At 41.0% G+C, this 21,278-nt stretch overlaps 1 protein-coding gene across 1 annotated transcript; it reads right to left on the bottom strand.

Annotated features, from left to right (window-relative positions):
• Positions 1–1,206: 1,206 nt before the first annotated feature.
• Positions 1,207–21,018, bottom strand: LOC110832243 (protein takeout-like). Its single transcript, XM_022069066.2, has 6 exons — positions 20,869–21,018; positions 13,509–13,601; positions 7,138–7,273; positions 4,873–5,006; positions 3,592–3,744; positions 1,207–3,520 (listed from the first exon to the last, which is right to left on the bottom strand). The coding sequence occupies exons 1-6, from the start codon at positions 20,933–20,935 to the stop codon at positions 3,363–3,365; spliced, it is 741 nt and encodes a 246-aa protein (XP_021924758.2). The 5' UTR covers positions 20,936–21,018; the 3' UTR covers positions 1,207–3,362.
• Positions 21,019–21,278: the final 260 nt, after the last annotated feature.

Below are 21,278 nucleotides of genomic sequence, written 5' to 3'. Positions count from 1 at the left end.
TTAATGGCTCAAGTATTAAAGTTTGGTAACATATTTCTTGATCAGAATTGTTCCGGTAGATCTGATTCTATTAATGAGTTCATGAATAGATGTTGTGTTTGGAACTCTGACGCTGGGAAATTTACGATAACATTTTCTCCAACCCTTAACAGCAGGACCACATTACATATACAGGTCATACAGAAAAAAAGATGTTAAAGAGTACATGGGACCTTACACATACATACGCAGTGACTACTACTTTAAGTTACATGAGACATAACTGCACTCTTGTGAGAATGATTTTAGCAGGAGTTGCAGTTAGCTCTTGGCGATGAGTCGTTGAGCTCTTCCCAGTAGTCGGATAACGACACTTGCGTTTCGGTGAATCATTAAACACTCAGTACTTAAAATATTTGGTAACCCAGTGATGAAAGATAGACATTTTGGGCACAAGAGAAGAAATGGCTGCATTAGCACCTTTTAGGCACAGTAGCAGTGAGACTGCATTTGCTGCTTGAACGAAAATGAATGGTCGGAATTTATATTTTGTTGCTGTACGTTATACAACAGTGGTTTTGGGGATAAAGAAAAGGCCTCCATGCTAATTTGAGTGGGTTGCCTAAATACTGGCAGACATTTCATTTTTGTAAGTTAGTGTAGCAGAAACGTGACACTAGAAACTAGAGGAGTATGCACGGAGGCAGAAATCGCATGATGAAGTATCTAAGGCAAGCAGAGCGTGCGAAGAGAGACAAAGCGTAAAGCGAATCCATCAAATGTAGGAACATTAGAATAAATTAAGCCATTTCAATCTCCTCCGAACTTTATGTAACACCTGTGATAATCTTCATGACATTCGATTCCGATTTTTCTTATGAACTCCTGAACAGAGAAAAACATCCGAAGTGTGCTGTACGTTGTGCAATTCTCGCAACTAGAAGAAGTCTGCTCAGGCTTTTAACAAGATTTACGTCTCCAGCGAACAAAAACTAGTAGAGATGCGAGAATACTTGAGTCTCACGAAACCAGCAGTTATAACTTTTACACTAACACTTCTAACGCCATTTGAAATCTCAAATTTAATTTCTAAAAACAGAAAACTAATAACATTGCAGGGTCAATGTTGCTACCGATAGATGTCAAAATGTGTAGGGGAGCCAGGGGCAGAAAAGGGGACTTAACTTTTGGATATATGTGGAAGGTACAATAATGAAGATAAACACATGGAGAAACATTGTGTGGATTTATTGTCTATTTGAAATTTAAAATGAGTGAAGAGTTAAGTTCTAAGAGTTATAGTTTTTTAAAAATTAATTTCTTTACAAGAATGTAACTTGCTTCGTTTTGCCTCGTGCCCGGGGCAAGACGGAGTATGGTTGATGTATGTTTGAAAGGTTATTAGAAGACACAGTTAATTATGACGTAGGATATAAAAATTATTTGGCATACAATGTCAAATGTTGAAATTTTACACATTTGATATCTACTCAAGCCTAACGCAGACGGCACACATGTGCACCTCTTCACAATCGTGACTATCAACAACTTCACATGAGTTATGGGCCCATTTCAAACAAGACGAATACCGATCCACCCTTCAATAGACTGCGAATAGACATCGCTACAATACATGCAATCGTCATCTTGAATCTCTTCTCTACATACACTCGGGAAAAAACGGGGTACACCATTCTACCCTACCCCAACCTGCCCGGAGCATACTCTTTCAGGTTAGGATTGTCCCACCAAAAATGACATCATGAAAATGAATAAAAATATTGTGTTTAAGATTTTCAAGAAAACATCCTGTAACATGCATCATTCAACAAATTGGATATATATAATGAATAGGTTTTATATTCACTGGAATTTGAGAAAAAATTCTAAAATGTAGGAGAAAAATCCAGCTTAGGTGATAATTTACGATACTGTAACCACAAAATATAGCTGACTGACATGACATGACCCTGTGCTGTATGCTAATGGTATTTCACCCGGTTCCGATAAATCGCAAAGCATTTCAGACGAAACAAGGCCGATACCTTGTTCTGCCCCGTGGCCCCGTTCTGCCCTGGGCTCCCCTACGTGTGTATTTGTGTGTGTATGTGTCTCTCTCTGTCTGTGTGTGTGTGTGTATGGATGTATGTGTTCACGTGCTCAAGTACGTGCGTATGCAAGTACGTATGTATGTACGTATATATACGAACGATGTATGCATATATGTGTATTTGTGAAGCGTGTTCTCCTTAGAACAGTGTTCAGGAAAGTATGTTATCACACATTCTGAAGAGATCACTTGGAGCGTGGGCGTAGATGAGTTTAATTTAGAAATAGACTTCAAAGGAATACGATATGAAGATGTCGGCTGCCTGGAATAATCTGGCTCAGGATAGGGAAAAGTGACGTGATCTTGCAAACTCCGTAATTATAGTGTGGTATAATTATTCATGTTAGTAAACAGAAAACATCATATGAAGCCTTAGAGTAACTAGTTCATCAATTTGGATACAAATTAATTGGACAGAAATAATTGCGCCGGTTATAATACGCCAAATTCCAAATCATGTCCGTTCAGAATGCTTAGTGGTTTGCTGAAAACTGTTGCCGCTTAACTGTACTAAGTTGTGACATATATTCAGTGGTACTTCACAGAAGACAAACGGGAAAAGTGAGATAGCTGAGAAGATTGATTTTAAGTGACTTCAACTGAATGTTCTAAGCTTGACAAGAGCCCTAGATAACATCTGGCAAGCTTCAGGCTAATAGTCAAGACTGTTCTGTTCATATTTGATGTTAATTATTCGGTAATGGAAGCCATGAAAGTGTTCTGTGATAAAATTTAACGTTACATAACTGTGGTGATATTTAGTTGTGGAAAACGTAAGACCCGAAACAAAAATATTCCTTACGACACTTGATCTTTTAACGTCAATCATGGGTCAGCAATTACTGAATTTCTTTGTAGAGATGTAACACGTGTTTCTTGAAGATTCAGTAATGCAAGCATAGTCGCGCAGTAAAAATTTGTAAAACGAAAAATGCTCTTCGTGTTGCATGAAAGAACGGTAGTGTGGCGGTACCTTTGGGGTTGAATCCACATGCGAATGATGATAATTTTTTCAAATTTCGATTTTTTACAAAGTTGTTATTAATCCTTTTTTTCCCCTTCCCCTTCGTTTATGTTAGTGGCAAGCCCAGTAGAGTAACCCTACGTCCTAACTATAAAGTCCCTATCGATAGTACATAATGGCTAAAGTGCAGCTGCTGTAAATCGAGTTAAATATCTTTGTGTTATCTTAATTTACGTCGAAGGGTACTTCTCCCGTTTCGTCTTGCTGCCGTACACTATATCACTTCTTTTTAACCAGACGTGGATGTCTTCATTCTGTGTCGTCGAATATATCCTTGTAGGGCACCGTTTTTGCGGCTGCACTAAGTATGGTGTGCACGATGAGACCTAGGGCGTCGTAGGTAGGCTGCCCAACTTCTTTCAGCACGGCTTGCCAGTTTTCGTTGATAAACGCGTTCATGCTGTCTCCTGAAACAGACATGTTTTCAGTTTGCGCGTCTGTGTTGCCAGGTTTGGAACTGCGGTGGTTGTGAGCTTACCTAGTAATTTGTTTCCGTTAAACAGGTTTCCCACTTTAGCTTTCAAATTTTTGGGTTGGAACTGTACATTATAATTAGTAGGAACAAGGTACACTTCGCCGTCATCCATCTTCGTAAGGTTATAACCAGTTGTATACTTGAAGTAGAGGTCATCTGGAAGACAACAGATTGGGTTATGACTTCAGCAAACATCGTATCGCCAAACGTTTATATTTATAACTTTATCAGCCTTTATTCATGAGGCATCGATACAACTGTGATCGAGAGCTTTGTGTTTAAAAACAAATAATTTGTTACGAAACCTAACATTGTCCATTATCATCACAAAATTATTTTGCTATGAGCACGTTCAATGCAGTTTCACCTTTAGAATTCATTTCCGTAAGACAAATTTTAATGTGCTCAAAGCAAAGTCTATGACCGCCATAAATTATGTTGTCACATTTCCACCCCTCGCGGATTTCAGGGTTGTAGCACCGTGTACTCTGGCAGAAGTTTACGCTGCGTTATAATCTAGAAGACAGCAAATTAGGTAAAATATCTTTGTGGATCTGAACCGCTAACGAATCAAGTGTGTATTCACCAGATGATACATGAGTGAATATGAAGACACGGTGGAATGAATTTGACAGGCAAAAACGGAAGGACTTGGATAAGGATCTCTCTCATTACCACTTCTTCCACCACAAATCCCGTATGGACTGCTATGGGAGAAAACCCTAGTCTCCGATATTAGAAACAGGCGATTAATCGCCTGAGCAATGGACCTGCCTTTCTTTTATCGAAATATTGTCATCAGGTTATTTTCTTGAACATCCTCTATCTCTTTTGGTTCCCGAGGAAACAGAGGTCAAGTATCACATTTACACAAAACTAGAAACAAAATTATATTTGTGTTTTAATTAAGTAAAGCTCTTGATACTTACTTAGAATAGGTATAAGATCCATTCTTTAGTGCCTGAGCACTGCGGGTACCAAATTTTCGTTGGTTTGATCTATAGACATTCGGTAGGACTCCTTGGACGAGGGATTGGCCCGTCCCAAGGCCTCTACCTGTACGCAGGACAGCACTACACAGAGAGTTGCGGACAAACATTCATGCCTTGAGTGGGATTCGAACCTGTCCTAGTGACCAAGCAGCACAAGGCCCACGCCTCAGACAACGCGGCAAAAGCTCTTGATATTAAATTAATATTTAAATTTTGTCTGTTTGTTCCTCTTTTTTGGTGCAATTGTTTTCCGTGTTCCAGCTCACATATAAACAGTGTCGTAGTGACTTACAAAGCGTGGCGTCGAGGGGTCCCTTGCCAGTTATCGGGAGAGCCACTAGCCTGCCATCCAGTTCATAATTGCCAGTGAAATGTGCCTCTGGGACTAGGACTTCTGCCGTGATATTTTGTTTGTCGAAGTCGAAACTGTAGACAGAAACATCAGTTAAATTTCAGATCAACGTTAACAATAAGTCACAGGGTTTAATTCCTGAACGTGTAAGATATAATGCAAAAAGAAAAATTGGTCTTGAATTTAAGCATTACATCTTGATGACGTATTGGCAACAACGTTAAAGCTCCATGTGTTCTTAATATCGACAATAAATTTAAATGGGATATCAGCTTCATACTCCAGATGTCGTACTCGTAGAAAGAGTTTTGATACCCATTAGATGGGATGCTGAGTGGGTCTCGAAGCCGGCCCCAACTCCAGCAAAGATTGAAGTCATACTTGTCTAGCCTATAGTCACCGACTTCCTATGACTGAAAATTTCGTACACCGCAGTAGGTGCTGTCATTAATATGGCTTTTAATGTAATTTATTTCATTGAGAACGGACGAGAATTGATTTCCTCTGAAGTCCTGCAGTCTCCAGGTAGAGGTTATATAGAATGGTAAATTGCTTAGATATGTGTTAAAATGTACTAGCCTCAATGTAGGTTGGCAGGACTTACCATTTCCACGATTCGATTTCTTTCGGATCAGATCACCCTTGGAATCAGGTTCCAAAGATCAGTAGATTTTGGCCAAAATACGGAAATTCTTCCCTTCAAAATAATTGCTCAAACTTTTGTTGAAATATCTAATTATTTATAAAATAATTTCAATCAAGGATTGGCCCAAATCATAAATATGTCTCCTTTGAAAATTAAGAGAAATGGTTTTGTTACAATTATTGAAGCAAGTAAAGACAAACAGATGGTATGGCGATTAGTTTGTAACTGAAAATTATTGGAGAAACGAGCCTGTTTTTTCTGGATCAGATACAATCGGAATGACACGAGACCAACCAATTCGACAGACCGAAACGCAGAGTGGGTGTTCATGTCGGGTTAGCAAAGAAACAACGAGTCTATTGTTAAACTTCATGCGGATCAAGTCGTTCGTTCACGGACGACACACCTGCCTACTATGCAAGAAAGTTCAAGTAAAAAATCCTATTACAGTCCTACATGACAACATGAACAGATTTATCTTGTAACATAAAAGTTATAAATTCTTTTTTAATATTGTTGTGTGACATTCTGTTAAAGTTTCATTGTTTGTGCTATTGAAAATATTCGCAACAGATTGCATGAAATGAATACTACTGACGACTATCCTGTGATTCTTTTCAGAGCCTTTCGTCAGTTTCTTCAGTTAAGTGACTTGAAATAGGCCACATCTGTAAATTTATTTATGGGTATCGTTTAATCTTATTCGAAATTACCAAAGGTATAACAGCTATAGTTGAATCATTGCCGTTTAATAGTTTGAAGAATTCATTTATCTATAATTCCGAGTAAAGTCTTAGAATTTTATGACGTTTAATTTCCGCCGTTTTGAGGTTATAAGTCGGTGAAAAGTGTGTATATTTGATTCATTACTCCTCTTGAAATGCCACAGCCGTGACTGGTTTTCAAGTCTCCTACACTAAAATTGAGTAGGAAGTTCCACCGAAAAGTCGACAACCTTTGACAAATCTGCGTGGTTTAAAAACTCAGAAAACCGCTATCTTAATGTTAATCTACATGAAAAGGTCGCTTCTCTCAATTAGTAAATACGTTTAGGGATATATAAGTGTTGGATTACATATATTAAAATGTAAATCTCGTTGTTTCAGCTCCTATTGCATCAGAGAAAAAACATAAACTATATACAAGTGTTTTTACTTAAGAACCGTGCAATAATGAATTTGATTTTGAGGAATGGAATGTAGTGTAACATTCTGGCCATGTGGTTTCGACATTATTATTCTGCGTTGCTGGGCAATCGGATCATATATCATTGTAATATTCAATTCAATTCATTTATTAAAGTGCTTGACAACAGCCAAAAAGGCCAATAACAGCCAAGCACTAACAAATATTCAAAGAGGATAATTGGAGAACAACTGAATGCAGTGTAATTACTTTATAGGTTTTGGTCGTGGCGGGAGGGATGTCGAACTGTCTAGCTGCTACCGCCAAGACCGTTTTGAGTGTCCACATCATTGCTCAGTTTCAGAGAAAATACGGTTATATTGCCGACAGTAAGTCACACGTGGCCAGTACTACCGTTGTAATAGAAATGTTACCTTATGTTTTGCAGAACTGCGTCCTTTAACCCTTGCATTTTCATATCTATTGCCGCCATGGTCAGATAACTTTCGACTGCCCGAACCTCCTTCACAATCAGTGGATCCAAGAGTGGGATGTTGTGCTTCTTTGCTCCTGAAATGTACAACTTTCTTGAAGCATAGAATTTTCCTAGGATTTGAGATTTTCACGGTGGTCAGATTTAAGATAGCTGTTTTCTGGGTTGTTGCAACGTGTAATCTGGTAGACGTTTACCGACTTATAACCTGATGATGGAGGCAACAACGATCTCTGAAACGTCGGTAAGCTTTTACGAGACTACACGGTGCAACAACCCAGAAGACAGTGATATTCACAGAATCTTTATTTCTCAAAACTTCTTCAAGATGACGGTTTTATCAGTAAAGAAAGCAACGAAGTAATTTATTTTCCAGACACGTTTTCCTCTGCTTTGAAAATAAAGTTCAAAGAACGTAACAGATTTCATTATAAAGTAATGTTTGAGCCGAACATTGCTTAAGTAATTATTAAAAATTCGGTCATTACTGCAAATAAAACACAACTTCTTATATTTACAAAGATAAATTGTTAAACTTTGTAACCGCCTTTCCGCACACGACTCGCCTTTTTACTTAGGTCGCCACAGGATCAAACCCAGTAGCGTGCCCGGTTTGAGTGCGGTTACAGCTTGAGATATAAATTTGGGTATGCGGAAGGATATGAACGGAAAATGGGTGCAGGTTTTGTCGGAGGGCAAGAGTATCCGAATCTTAGGGAATATACGGGGACTGTGATGGTTGGAGCGGCATTTGCGCGAAGGAAGTGGAATCTCTGGAGTTGAGCAACTGAAGACCACACCGAAGTTACCTTGGAGATGTCACCTTTTATTACGCCTAGAGACACGCTGTTGTACAACCAATTACTCTGATCGGAAGGCAGCGCGATGATTCGGCTGTTGTCTTTCTACTTGAAATATAAAGTTACAAGCAGAACCTGTCTGCTCGACTTGAAGAACCAAACCTTTTGAGAGCCCGCAACCAACCAAAGAGCTAACTCAGGGCGGAGTCCTGCGCAAGCGCAAGACATCGTCCCTTCCTAGGTGACATAAATCCTGCGTACGAATCGCATTACTGGAAAAGGTAAACAGAGCCTTAACAATGAAACGGAATTTTGCTAACGGTAAAGGGATTCTGTCGTGGCGGGAGAATTGACCATTCAAAATAGGGTCTCTTGCTGCTGGTGGGAGGTTATCCCGTCAGGGAACTTGTCCAAAGATTTTGGTTCGTTCGTTCTCTGGGTTTTGAACACAGAGAGCGAGGGGCCGTTTCGGCTGAAGGCCTCTGCGGCTTGGAGTGAGATCACTTTAGTTGAAGGCCTCCGTAATCGGGGGTGGCGGGCCCTGCCCCTATTAAATTATACCCTAGCATTCGCCCTACAACTGAGGAAAAGCACGGAAAACCACAGTCACGGTAGCCGAGTAGACAAGTCCACTCCTTGCGCCGACAGGGCCGTTTTGGGGACAGCCTCGGCTGGCCTGCTGAACATCAGTCCCCTGGTTGAACTTGGGTCACCTCTGTCAGCCGTCGTTCGGCTCAAGTGCCCCCTGATTTGCCGGACTAAGGGGTTCCCCACACCAGCTAACTTCGAGTCAAATCTCTCAGCCAGTGCCCTGATGTAGTCGACAAAGAGCGGGATCACCAAATCCTCATGTATTTGCCCGTTACTAACGTACCAAGGCGCGTTAGTAGCAATGCGAAGACACTTGGATTGCAGCACCTGCAGCTTCCTAACGTGGCTGCTGGCAGCTGACCTCCAGATCGGGCATGCCTAATCCATCATAGGACGGATTTGCTGCTTAAGGAGCAGCACACCGTTCCTGATGGATAGGCCACTTCTCCTACTAAGGACCGGGCCTAGCACACCCAATCGTTGAGCCGCCTTCTTTCCCAACTCCTTGACGTGCGCCGACCAGGCAAGCACGGCGACTTTGATACTTCGCTGTTTTGACCCATTGAATCGGCTGTCCGAGAAACTGCATTGCCCTGGACTGTTGGATGCGTCTCCCAGTCTTAACAAAGAGAACCGCGGTGCTCATCGAGTCGTTGATAACTGTCCTCCAGGCCCTGAGCCAGAGCTTTATTCTACCGAGGTAAGTCTCCAGATACCTGAGGAGAAGCCTTGGACCACGAGATATGGCTACGACAGCCGTGTTATCCGCGTATTGAGATAACTTGACGTGGCAGAACGGTGTGTGTATGTCATTGACATACAGACTGAAGAGCACAGGGGAGACGATTCCGCCCTTCACAACGCCGGCCGGCATAGTACGACGTGTGCACGTGGCTGACTGGAAGGACATTTGGAATGTCCGGCAAGCGAAGTAGGATGAGATGACTTTCACCAGGTACGACGGGAACTTGAGGACAGTCAGCTTGTAGAGTAGGTCTTCGACCCAGACTGTGTCAAAGGCTTTGGCCACGTCCAGGAATACCGCGCCGGTTAGCCGCCTAACGTCAAAGTTCCTGTTGACCCTTTCAACGAGGCGAGTCAGCTGCATCGTCGTACTGTGTCCAAGTCGGAACCGAAACTCCTCATCTCGTAGAGGCCCGCGTTCGTTCACCTTAATAGTATCTTCTCACAGAGCTTGCCGACCGTGTCAAGAATACAGATGGGTCTGTAAGCAGAAGGTAGCGTGGGGTCCTTCCCCGATTTCAGTATGGAAACCACGCGAGCGTGTTTCCATTTCGAGGGGAAGTGCTGTCTGCGGAGGACCGCGTTGAACACTTCCGTAAGAAAGGTTACCGCGCGTCGTGGGAGATGTCTCAGGACCCTGTTCGGTATACTTTTGAGGCCCGGAGCCTTGCCAACATTGAGTCCCTTGATGACCTTAAAGACCCCGAGTGACTGATTAATTTCGATTCACTTGCGGGGGCATACTTGTGTGCTCGCATCGCCCCGTTAAATATGTCAATAACAGCCGAGTCCGACGGATCGTCCACCGCCTGAAACTGGACCTCATGGTTGTCGGCTAGGGCTTCCGCCTTGTAGGAGTCCGAGAGAGCCAGTCATCCCGGCACTAACAAGAGGGGCGGCGGAGTGGTGACTCGCATCACCCGCTTAGTCATCTTCCATAGCGACTGGTTCTCGCAGCCCAAGGATTCCAGCGTGTCGCTCCACTGTTTGTTCCTCCACTCGTTGAACCGATAGGTCAACGAGCTCTGGAGTCGGTTGAGCTGGGTTTTGAGAGCGGGATCCCCTGCCACCGCCTACTCAGCCAGTTTTTAAGGAATATTTCATCCTGAATACTAGCGGGCAGGGGCGACCACCTCTCCACGCGGTGTCAAAGCTTGGGAGTTGACGCCGCTGTGGCCTCAAGGATGACGCTGTTCAGATCCTCGACGCACTTGTCGATTGCCTCCTCGACGTTTATCACGGGAATCCCCAGGAGTCTGCTTTCGAGGCAATCCTGGAATGCACCACAGTATATTCTTGCGAATTCTGGGCTGCCAGGAAGGTTTTGATAGGATGATCGACACGTGTAGTCGATGATGATGGGCAGGTGATCTGAGCTGAGCGCGGGGCAGACAGTCAGATACACAGGTAGGACGAAGTCCTTGGCGAGTGCAATGTCAAGGATATCGGGAGTTCCGTTGTGTGCGTAGGGTGCCGTAGTTGGTGAGCCAGGCCCGTAGATTTTCTGTGGCATAATCCGTCAGGAGCGAACCCCTCGTGCAGATCAGCCTAGAATTCCAGTCCGTGTGCTTCTCGTTGAGGTCACCGGCCAATAGGACCGGGATACTTCCGCCCGGGCAGTCGGTCAAGTCCGAGTCAATCCAGGGCCGCGTGGGCGAGAAGTATGCAGGCCACGAGCTTCACTTTCCTGGTTGCCAGCACCAGGTGAATGGCGGTTGCTTTCAGTTGCTGCAGACCCTGCCTGCTCCTGTGGGCAAGGATCGTCGTGCCTCCCCCCTGCGTCGGGCAATCTAAGTTCGCAAGAGAGCCCGCAACTACACAATCCCGCTATATAAATCCCTGCAACTCGTAACTGTTCTTAAAACGTGAATTTAATACGGCGACCCGATTCGTCTCCCAAAATTCACCCCATGACGTCGGAAACGCGCCAAAAAGCCACATTCGAAATTCATTGGTTCCAGTCGCAGTGAGGCGACGGATTTAGGGCAACCGTCATTCCACATCTGGAAGGTCTTAAGTTTTCGCCTCGTAAACAACTTTTACGAGTACGAAAGCTTTGTTAAAGTCACGTTCTCGCTAGACGGAATGTCGGGAGGAGAGACGTTCAAGCGGCTGTATGTCGCCACTCTCTTCCAATTTCAAACATTTAAACAATGCCAAAATTAATAAAATCACTCAAATTTGGATGAAGCAAGGCGTACCAAATATTATCTAATTACACCTCCTTCGTTTATATAAACCAGATTAATATGCCAAAGTCTTTTTTACCCCTCATTTCAATGATCAGCCCGTTCGGGAATCCAATCACAAACCATGACTGGCACAACTTTGTTTGAGGAAATAACCCCTCTTTACACTGAATTATAAAGAACACATATACAAAATCCATAATTATAGGTTGTTAAGATCCCCCGGGTAACTCAGTCACTAAAGTGATTGGCTTCTGGCTGGACGCCAGGGGTTCTACGCCCTATGAGGGAAAAGGATTTTTCCTCTAACCTCTAAATCCAGACCGGCCATGGGGCCCATACAGCCTCCTGTCAATTTAGTACCGGGGTTCCTTCACAGGGATGAAGCGCGGCAGGGGCGTGTTCCTGAATACACCCTCATCTAATGCCGAGGTCAAGAATGAGAAGGAGCTACCTATGTGGCGTGTAGAGGGACTATTTTATTTTACTTTCATTGGTTGTTAAAACAGGTGTGATTCATACTTCCAATTGCACTTTAAAGAATTAATCTACGGTCGCGGCACTGATATACCTTTCGTGATTTTTGAAAAAATAGTTAAGAGAAAATGCCAGAGTTAGAGGAGCCCAGGGCAGAACGGGGAACTTAATTTTTGGAGACATGTGGTAGGGACAATAATAAAGGAAGGAACCCTTTCTGGATTCATTGTAAATTAGAAATTTGTAATGAGTTATTAGTTTAGTTCTAAGGGTTACAGTTCTTTAAATATTAATTTATTTACAAGAATGTACATTGCCCCTTTTTTCCCGTGCCCGGGGTAAGACGGATTATGGTTGATAAATGTTTGAAAAGTTGTAAGAAGACACAGATTATCTACTACTTATGACTTAGGACATAGAAGTGATTTCGTGTACAATGTAAAATGTGGAAACTTTACACATTTGAAATCTACTTAGGCCAAGGGCAGACGGCACACGTGTGCACCTCTTCATCATCGTCACTATCAACACCTGCACATGAGTTATGGGCCCATTTCAAGCAAGACGAATACCGGATCCACCCTTCAATGGACTTCGAATAGACTTCGCCACATTACACGCACTTATCATTTGATCCTCTTCTCTGGGTACCCCAATCTGCCCTACCCCATCCTGCCCCGAGTATAAGCTTTTAAATTAGGATTGTCCCACCAAAAACGACATCATGAAAATAAATAAATATATTATGTTTAAGATTTTAAAGAAAACACCTTGTGACATGCATCACTCAGCAAAGTGAATATGAGTAATGAATAATAGGTCTTACCTTCACTGGGCGTTGAAAAAAATTTGTAAAATGTAGAAGCAAAATCCAGCATGGGTAAATATTTCAGAAACCGTTACCACAAAATGGCGCTGACTGACATGACATGACGCTGTGCTGGTGGCTAATGATATTTCACCCAGTCCCGATAATCGCAAAGCAGTGCAGACGAAATAAAGCCGATACCCTGTTTTGCCAGGTTGCCTCGTTCTGCCCTGGTCTCCCTTACATGTATTTCACTGTATCGAAGATCGTCTGAATAATATTAAAGAATCCAGTCTCTACCGCAAATAAGACAATTCACCATCACAGAGATCATTTAGTTGATGTGTAAATGGACATAATCGCTACTTATTTCGAGTCAAAAACCCCATTAATACTGAATAACAGACTTAGTGATTGTTTGAGCTGGTAGTACAATGATTACCAATCGCCTTTAAAGGGGCTTATGTTTGAAGTACTCGTAGTGCTTTTTAAATACGACCTCGTTTTCAGTAAACACTATACAAAAAATCAACTTGTATGCTTGTGACTTTAGTAATTTTACATTTCTGTATCACACCTATAATTAGACCAGATAGTCTTTAGAAACTGAAACTTGTTCATAATTCTGATATTGGAGTAGATTTTAAATACAAGAAAGACGGAGACCAAACTGGCTTTCTCGGAATTATTATAGCGTACTCACCTTTAACGAGGTGTGGAATTGCAGCTCTGGCACTCTTCAAGGCGCACGCATTGAATTCTGGGTCCTTCAGGGAACATTTCTTGATGTAGTCAGCTGAAACAAATAAGAAAATTTTCTCAACAAAATATGTAGTGACTCATGAGTTTTGTTTGCATTTGTTTCCTGCTGAATTTCAGAAGATGATAGTTCCTGAGCTAGTCAAGAAATTCTCCGCCTTCTACGGAAGCCTATGTTATTTTAGAGTGACTCTAGAGCTAACAATGAGTCAACTTAATCGAATCCATACATGCGACCATTATTTAGGTTAAGATATATTTTAAGGTTATCCTTATATTAACACAAGTCTTCTAAGTGTCGTCTTCCCTCAGGTTTTCAGATTTAAGTTTTGTGTACATTGTATGTAACCCATGCGTGCTATACGTCATTCCAATTTTACCGACTTTAATTTCATCATTCCAATAATATCGTGAAGATAATAAATTACGAAGCCTTTAATTACCTATTTTCTCCATTCTTCTGTCACTTCCGCTCTATTTGATCAAAACATTCTACCCAGCAGCTTGTTCACAGACAAACTCATTCCGTGTTCTTCAATGGGGCGAGAGATAAAGGTTTACATCTATATAAAACATTAGGTGCAGGTTCAAGACGCCTTACCATCCACACATTACCTCCGTCTTATGAATGTATGACGTGTGGTGGAAACAGCACCTAGGCCTGCCAACTTTATAACAAGTACGTAACAACCCACGTCACAATCTGAAGATGAAATCGGTAGAAGCAGTCGACGGAGACTAATCAAATGTTCATTTAATTTGTTCATAGTTTTCCCAAGGTAATTCGCACTGCTGATGATTTCGATAATGCGTTCCTACTCTGTGAGTATTACTATGTTGAAATATTTTTGGTTTTATACGTATCTTTTGGTTTACCCTTGTGTTTGTGGACAAACGGATCACGTTTGTGCAGGTTGAAATCCGTTTAAGCGGATATTAGTTTCCACGTGTACTTGCCCACACATAAAACTATTGAAGCATTCGTTTTATCTCGGTCACGCATTTAGACTTGATAACTGACAATTTACACGTTTCGGCATTTTAAGTGTATTTTAAAAGCTGTGCTTAATAGGTGTTGGATTGGGAGGAAATTCGGAACCCTGGTCTGAGAGTTAGTTACGTGGTCTCCAAATCGAATAACGACTTGCATGCGATTTTATCATTCTTGCACTTGGAATGCATCATACACTTCCGTCCTCAATGGTAACATGGTGACTTGAATTGCCGTGCAAATGCTGTGCTTAAGTATCGTTTTGTTGGATTGAAGAGCGCACATTTTGGAATATGAGGTACATAATGTCACATAGTGCCACAGCGTCAGAGGGTTCACCTGATTGTATGAAAGTTATCATATTTATTACTTTTTTAACATCAGAACAAATGAAGACCTGAACTAGGAAAATCGATACCAAACAGGAAGGAATATGCAGAGTGATCGAAAGGTCACTCAACCAATATTAAAAAATATTTATTAGTGGTTGAAATTTATCGCAATTCGACTGGATTAATAAACATACAATCTCGATATAACTATGCAAGATTCGACGCATATTACGTCATGTTTTAACTTTACTTTTTCTTCTACACTTAAATGCTAGAATGCTTTTACTTCACTTGAAAAATACGCTCAGGAACAATTTCCCGATTCTTCTATGCGAAATAAATAGACAGTATCTCGTCTGCCGAACCGTTTCCGTGAAGCGGAAACTCTTCACAGCATTACATTTAACACAAGGAAAAGAGTGAATTCTTGCTTCGTTGAATGCTGTGGACATTTCAAACATATAACAGATTTTTAATCTGTTTTCAGTGAAGTTTATTTTTTGACAAATAGAACATGTAACAGGAATTGGTTCTGAAATTTATGATCAGTCTCTATAAGACTCCAGAAACGGAGTGGACGTTAAATGTTGTAATAGGTGCAGGTAGAATGACTTTGGCAGAACATTGCACTTTTATATACTTCGTTTGTGGTTTTAGATGATGTTCATTTATATATCACATATATTTTTAGGTGAGTTGATGACCATGACCATCTGCGGATGATGTCACAGTGTATAATTATGGAAGCATTCAAATAGATATTATGACGGATGAAGGTCAGTTAGTTCAACCTTTGACACCGGTAATGTCAGAATCCAGTCGGATTTGAAAAAAAGCCTCTTCTTGTTTTCTTCGATCGCAAAATTACATCCGCTGTTACGGCCTAGAAGCTGGAGACAACAGACCTACATTCGACAACACTGTAAATTCTAGTGGAATTCCTTAAGTGACGCTCAACTTGTGTTATGGGTCAAGCAGTCAACTGATTTCATGGTTCACCCTTTCACCAATGACGTCATTTAAATGTCACTTGCTACCCAAAGACACTGATGAAACATGTCGAAGAAATTCAAAACCCTCATCTTTAAACGGTTGGAAGTCTGGTGTGGAAAGATGGCACTAGAGTCATGAATGCGCGACAAATATCGTCCTTTCTCGATGTGATGTATGTATGAGGGCGAACCAATTCCTGCTATGCATGCGATATTCGAGCAAGTTAGATAGAGTATGAAGATGTCTATTGAAATGAACGGAAAGGCAACAATTGACGTGCTACAAGGAACCAGGATGTCGACAGAACGATCTCTACCCATGCGAATGGTGGAAGTCGCAGGAGGAGACATATTCAGCTTTAGCAGCTTTGGTGAAGAGTATCTGAATAACTTCTTCCTCGGCTAGTGCTGGGAAACATGTTCAATGGGAGGAAATATTGTGACACCGAAGCGAAACTGTCTACTGCCAGAGAAAGTTTTTTAATATTTATATATTCGTCAGATTTGTGCTATGTATAAAGCATACATTTTGGAACGAACAAACGATTGTATTTCAGATACGGACAATCAATATAAATTTAAAAGTACTCACCGCTGTTAGAGTATCAAATCATGCTTCTGATTTTAGTTTATATCACATTTTCTTTTATTGAACACTCATAATTAATCTTATCATATACAGAGTGATTCAAACTGGAGGAGCGTATAGAGGGACTCAGAGAGAACAACTCTCGAATAAGAATCTATGTCCTCTGAAGTTATCCTGTGTCAGTCGTGGTCATTGAATGTAGGGAAGTCTGATAGCATAGAGCTGAAATAATCGTACTTTGCTATTCTCCTACTAGCTTAATTTTGCTTTTTATTAATGTACAAGTATTACATTAGCAATCTTACAAATCAAATTATTTCAGCGGTCCAAAAGTTTCCGGACTAAGGCAATAAGAACTAAAAAAAGAAGGAGGATATTTTTTTCGGTTTATTTACTCAAAATAGGATCTATTTGATGCAATGCACTGGTTAGCACGTGTTTCCAACTTCTTCGTGGCATTGGAAAAGTCTTCTGCGGGAATAGCTTGTAGCTTGTTGGTCACTGCTTTCTGAATCGCCTTAATTGTGTCAAATCTTGCATCCTTTAGCTGCAACTTCACCTTCGGGAACAGGAAATAGTCCGCGGGAGCCAAATCTGGTGAGTATGGGGGATGTTGTAACGTTGCGACTTGTTTTTGCGCTAGAAACTGTCGTCATTGCTGCCGAATGAGCCGGGGCTTTGCTCTTGCATCAAGGCATGGGGGACAAGTCTGGCGCACAGTTTTCGTTTTCGCAAATCTTCGCTTAAAATCCGTAGAACCACTGTTTCGGGATGCCAGGTGTGTCTGCTATTAACCGAGACGTCACTTTTCGATCTTCTTGAACCATTTTGGCGACGGCGGCGATGTTGTTATCGGTTCGACTTGTGGGCCGGCCACTGCGTTCGTCGTCCTTCACTGACTCCCTACCCTCTCGAAACCGTTTGTGCTACTCAAAAATTTTTGTTCGGCTTACCGCTGCATCACCTTAAGCCTTCTGAATCAGCTCCACAGTCTTTGAAGCCGAAATATTGGCTTTACAGCAAAATTTAATCGCCATCCATCTCACGACCTTGACACTAAGCAACAACAATAGCTCGTACGAGACAACCCTTCTTAACAACACCTGCCACTACACTAAAGCCACTCCACACCCTTGTCAGAAAGGGTCTCTACTACGTATTTCAACCTCGGTCCGGAAGATCACGTCGGTAAAAAAGCGGTAAAAAATCCAGTCCGGGAACTTTTGGACCGCACTGATTCCTCAAGTACCAAATACATTACAGTAAAACCCCTCTAGTTGGACACCCCTCTATCCTGGACACCCCTCTATATTGGACACTTTTAATTGGAACCGGCGAATATCCTATAATTTTACATATCCACAATACCCTATATCTTGGACACCTCTTTATCCTGGAACTTCGTCACCCCTTTTGTTGTAAGTTGGACAGGTGCATGCATGCAGCTTCAACGCTCTTATGGGAAACGTTTACAGTTAGTATTTTGTTGTTTTGAATTTCTGACTGATGAATGCCTTCTACCTGAGGATTAGCTTATGGTTGAGGGTGTGAGACATTGAACACATCATTGGAATCCAGTGAAAGTGTATAGTTATTCTTTTGTTGAACCCCTCACTGGAGTTTTAACTTTGTCAGTACAGTGCTTGCAACTGAGTTAAACAGTGTTAACAGAAATTGGAAAGGTATGCTTTCCCTCATAGTCAACCAGGAATGGTTTAAACTTTATTCCGATTGCTGCGAAAATTAGAAAGAGAATGGACAAATTCCAAGATAAAAGCAAAAGGCAGTGTCTTGTGACGAAATTTTTACAAGAAATAAGTGACATCATATGTTGAGCTAATGCCATAAGTACAATTAAAAAATACATTCTGAACATTGCAACCATGAGAGTGGGTTTCAAAAGATTATTATTATTGTCATTAATTCTTAATTCGAGCAAGCCTACAGTAGTTAGATTATGTAAGTAACTAGATTACATTGTCGATAAACGTAAAGTATTGGTGCCCTTCCCTTTGAACTTATCCATGCAAGTTTAATTTAGTGAAAACAAAATTTGTAAAAATTTAATTTACCCTTTTGATTTTTGTTATCAGAAATTCCCTTTTTTTTGGGGGGGGGGGGGAAGGGCTCCATAATACTTAACAATTACCAAATTGTCATTACACCACAATTTGAAAAGATGCTTTTCTCCTTTCCCTCTATCCTGGACACCTCTGTAAGTTGGACACATTATCGTGGAACCGCAAGTGTCCAAGTTAGAGATGTTTTACTGTATAAGTCCTATAATTGGTTTCACAGGAACGTAGGCTATTTTCTCAAGTATAAGTGGTATAGAATCAAAGATAACGCATATAATACTTAACTAAAATAAGTGATTTTTTTGGTTTACTATACAGAAGGCTGTGTGGCTTTATATGCGAAACTCCGTTTTGATTGCGTGTTGTCATGTATACGGATAATATTTATTTTATATTTAGTTTATTTAACGACTATGTAGCGTCGAATTGTGAACTGGAATAGATGTGGAAGGAAGCACAATTTGCCTGGAAGGACTGAGGAACACCACGAAGAACCTTAGCATAGCCGATTGCCGGGCCGAGATTTGAACTCGAGATCTCCTGAAAACAAAGCAGAGTGCTAACTCGACCAGAAAGTTTGATCCCACGGATAATAAAGATAATAGGAACCTGTCTTTCCATGGGACACTACACTTCGTGGTGGGAGGGTTGCGTGTTCTAAGGAAGCTGGAAGCTATGCCGGCTGGAGCGTAGGTTCCTGGCAGTAACCCTAGCCGGACAGGCCCTGGCAGGGGAGCCAGACGACGTGTGCCCAACAACGATAGAGCAGGGAGCTCTTTAGGCATAGTGAAGCCAACCCACCAAAAGGTAGTAAATCCTGACAGAAAATCCCGGCCCTCCAGGTTCGAGGGCTGTGTGGAGGGTTGGTAGCCCTCCACAGAAAAAGTTATTTACTCGTAAGCTTCAAAGAACAGCCGGAGAGACTTGGTAACAAACTTGATAAGAAAAGGACAAACGATCCGGTATAAAGGATGCAACAAAATGGCGAACTGGATTGCAAGTGGCCTAGGAACCAAGGATACTGAGTTGGATAAAGAACTTAAGAAAAAGAAAACAAATTGTGCCATTATAGCAGAAACAAAAAAATTTAGAAGGAACAAAATTTTGTAGAAATATGCTCTAAAATACAGAGTGAGTCAGAAGTATGTTTGAAAACGTGTACGTGTTCCTGGATCAGAAATGAGAAAAAAAATTCCTATGAAAATGTGGTCGCAAATGCTTCTTTTTCCACCTTCTCTACTCGGTTTGCTCTGATACTTAGGGTTTTTATCTCAACGTACGCTTAAGGAGCTGTTGATTGAAGATATCTCGCAGAAGTTGATGCTCAGTTCTGAAGTCAGAACGTTCGTCCAGTCCGAACGTTCCTTTCAAACTCAAAATATTTTTTTTATAAACGAATAATATAGCTCAGGTGAACCAAAACTTCTCTTACACTATCGTCTACTTTATTAAACCATTTCAAATAGATACAATAGCCCTCAATTTAGGCTGTACACCTCCAATCACACAAAACTCAACAGCTGTCACAATCTCAACACGCATGCACGACGTCTACACTCTTAAAGCGACTCCACAATAGTAAAACTGAGAAAACAATATTATGACTTGCTCAAGCGACCTTACGTCAAAAGAATAACTAAAGTATACAAACATTTCGAAATAAATTAACAATTGGTATATGTGAATCTCCTTGATCTTGTAAATCATAAATCGCAAAATTATGCCAGATATCACCAACAATAGAATCCAGAAATCAAAAACTACCACATGTCACAAGTCATAAATTTCAAACTAATTCAAGCCTTAAAATGCCAACAATAGATGTGGAGTGCGCCCACGGACATCAAAGTAAGTTTTGCATGGTAACAATTTCTAGAGGAAACATATATAAAAAAATCCAAAAATATGTGTAGCACTATCAGGCGTACACTTAAAGGGAAATCTCGGAAAGATACACAAATGAAGTTTTATAAAGTGATGGCTATTTCTGCACTACTATAAGAAACTGAATTTTGAACAATGATGAAAGGAGACATACAAAAATTACAAAGAACTGAAATGCGATTTTAAGATCTGTGAAAGGATGTGCAATTTTGAACAGAATCAGTAATAGAAATATAAAATAAGAATTAGGAGTATTTTCAATTAATTACAATAAAAGTACATAAACAAGATTGAATAGAACACGTAGAATTGATAGAAAAAGAACGAATACCGAAGCAGGTCCTTTGATATGAATAACACCTCATTTTCCGTAATTAAATGCTAAAAATGATTCAACAATTATTCCCAATAAATATTACTTCAAGTTGGTGTACTTACGTAGTTTGTGAGCCGCGGTGCTCGACGCCGCTAAGCACATTGTGAGAAGCACAAGATACTTATTCATGGTTCGTAAACAGTTCTGCCTGCTTGAGTCAACTGCAGCTTCGGTAGAGGGGGCTCCTTAAATATAGACTTCACACAACCTTCCTAATGGATCAAACAAGAGAGAGAGATTGGCACTTATAAAGAAATTATAAATTAAAAACCAAACCACCTTCAGACGGATGTATGAAGTAACAATATCACGTTTTATTTCATTTTTTTGCATATGTCCTTATGCAAAACAAGCCGGATTTAAAATATAATGACTTTGCAATGTGTAGGTAATAATTCCTGACACATAGAACATGAACGTATATGTTATATAAAACGTCGAGTCTCGTCCTAGGGAAGAATGCTTATTCAAG

Source organism: Zootermopsis nevadensis, unplaced genomic scaffold (assembly GCF_977971745.1).
Source record: "Zootermopsis nevadensis isolate Lab colony 2312 unplaced genomic scaffold, Znev_1.0 Znev_ptg000010l, whole genome shotgun sequence".
In the NCBI taxonomy this organism is placed as follows: Eukaryota; Metazoa; Arthropoda; class Insecta; order Blattodea; family Termopsidae; genus Zootermopsis; species Zootermopsis nevadensis.
Note: the sequence above shows the minus strand (reverse complement) of the source record. Positions and strands in the feature narration are given on the sequence as shown.

Coding starts and splice junctions, on each gene's coding strand:
- LOC110832243 (XM_022069066.2), bottom strand. CDS start 20,935: ATGAATAAGTATCTTGTGCTTCTCACAATGTGCTTAGCGGCGTCGAGC. Junction 13,602..20,868: donor CACCGCGGCTCACAAACTAC/GTAAGTACACCA, acceptor TATTTGTTTCAG/CTGACTACATCAAGAAATGT. Junction 5,007..7,137: donor GCAGTTCTGCAAAACATAAG/GTAACATTTCTA, acceptor TTCTGTCTACAG/TTTCGACTTCGACAAACAAA.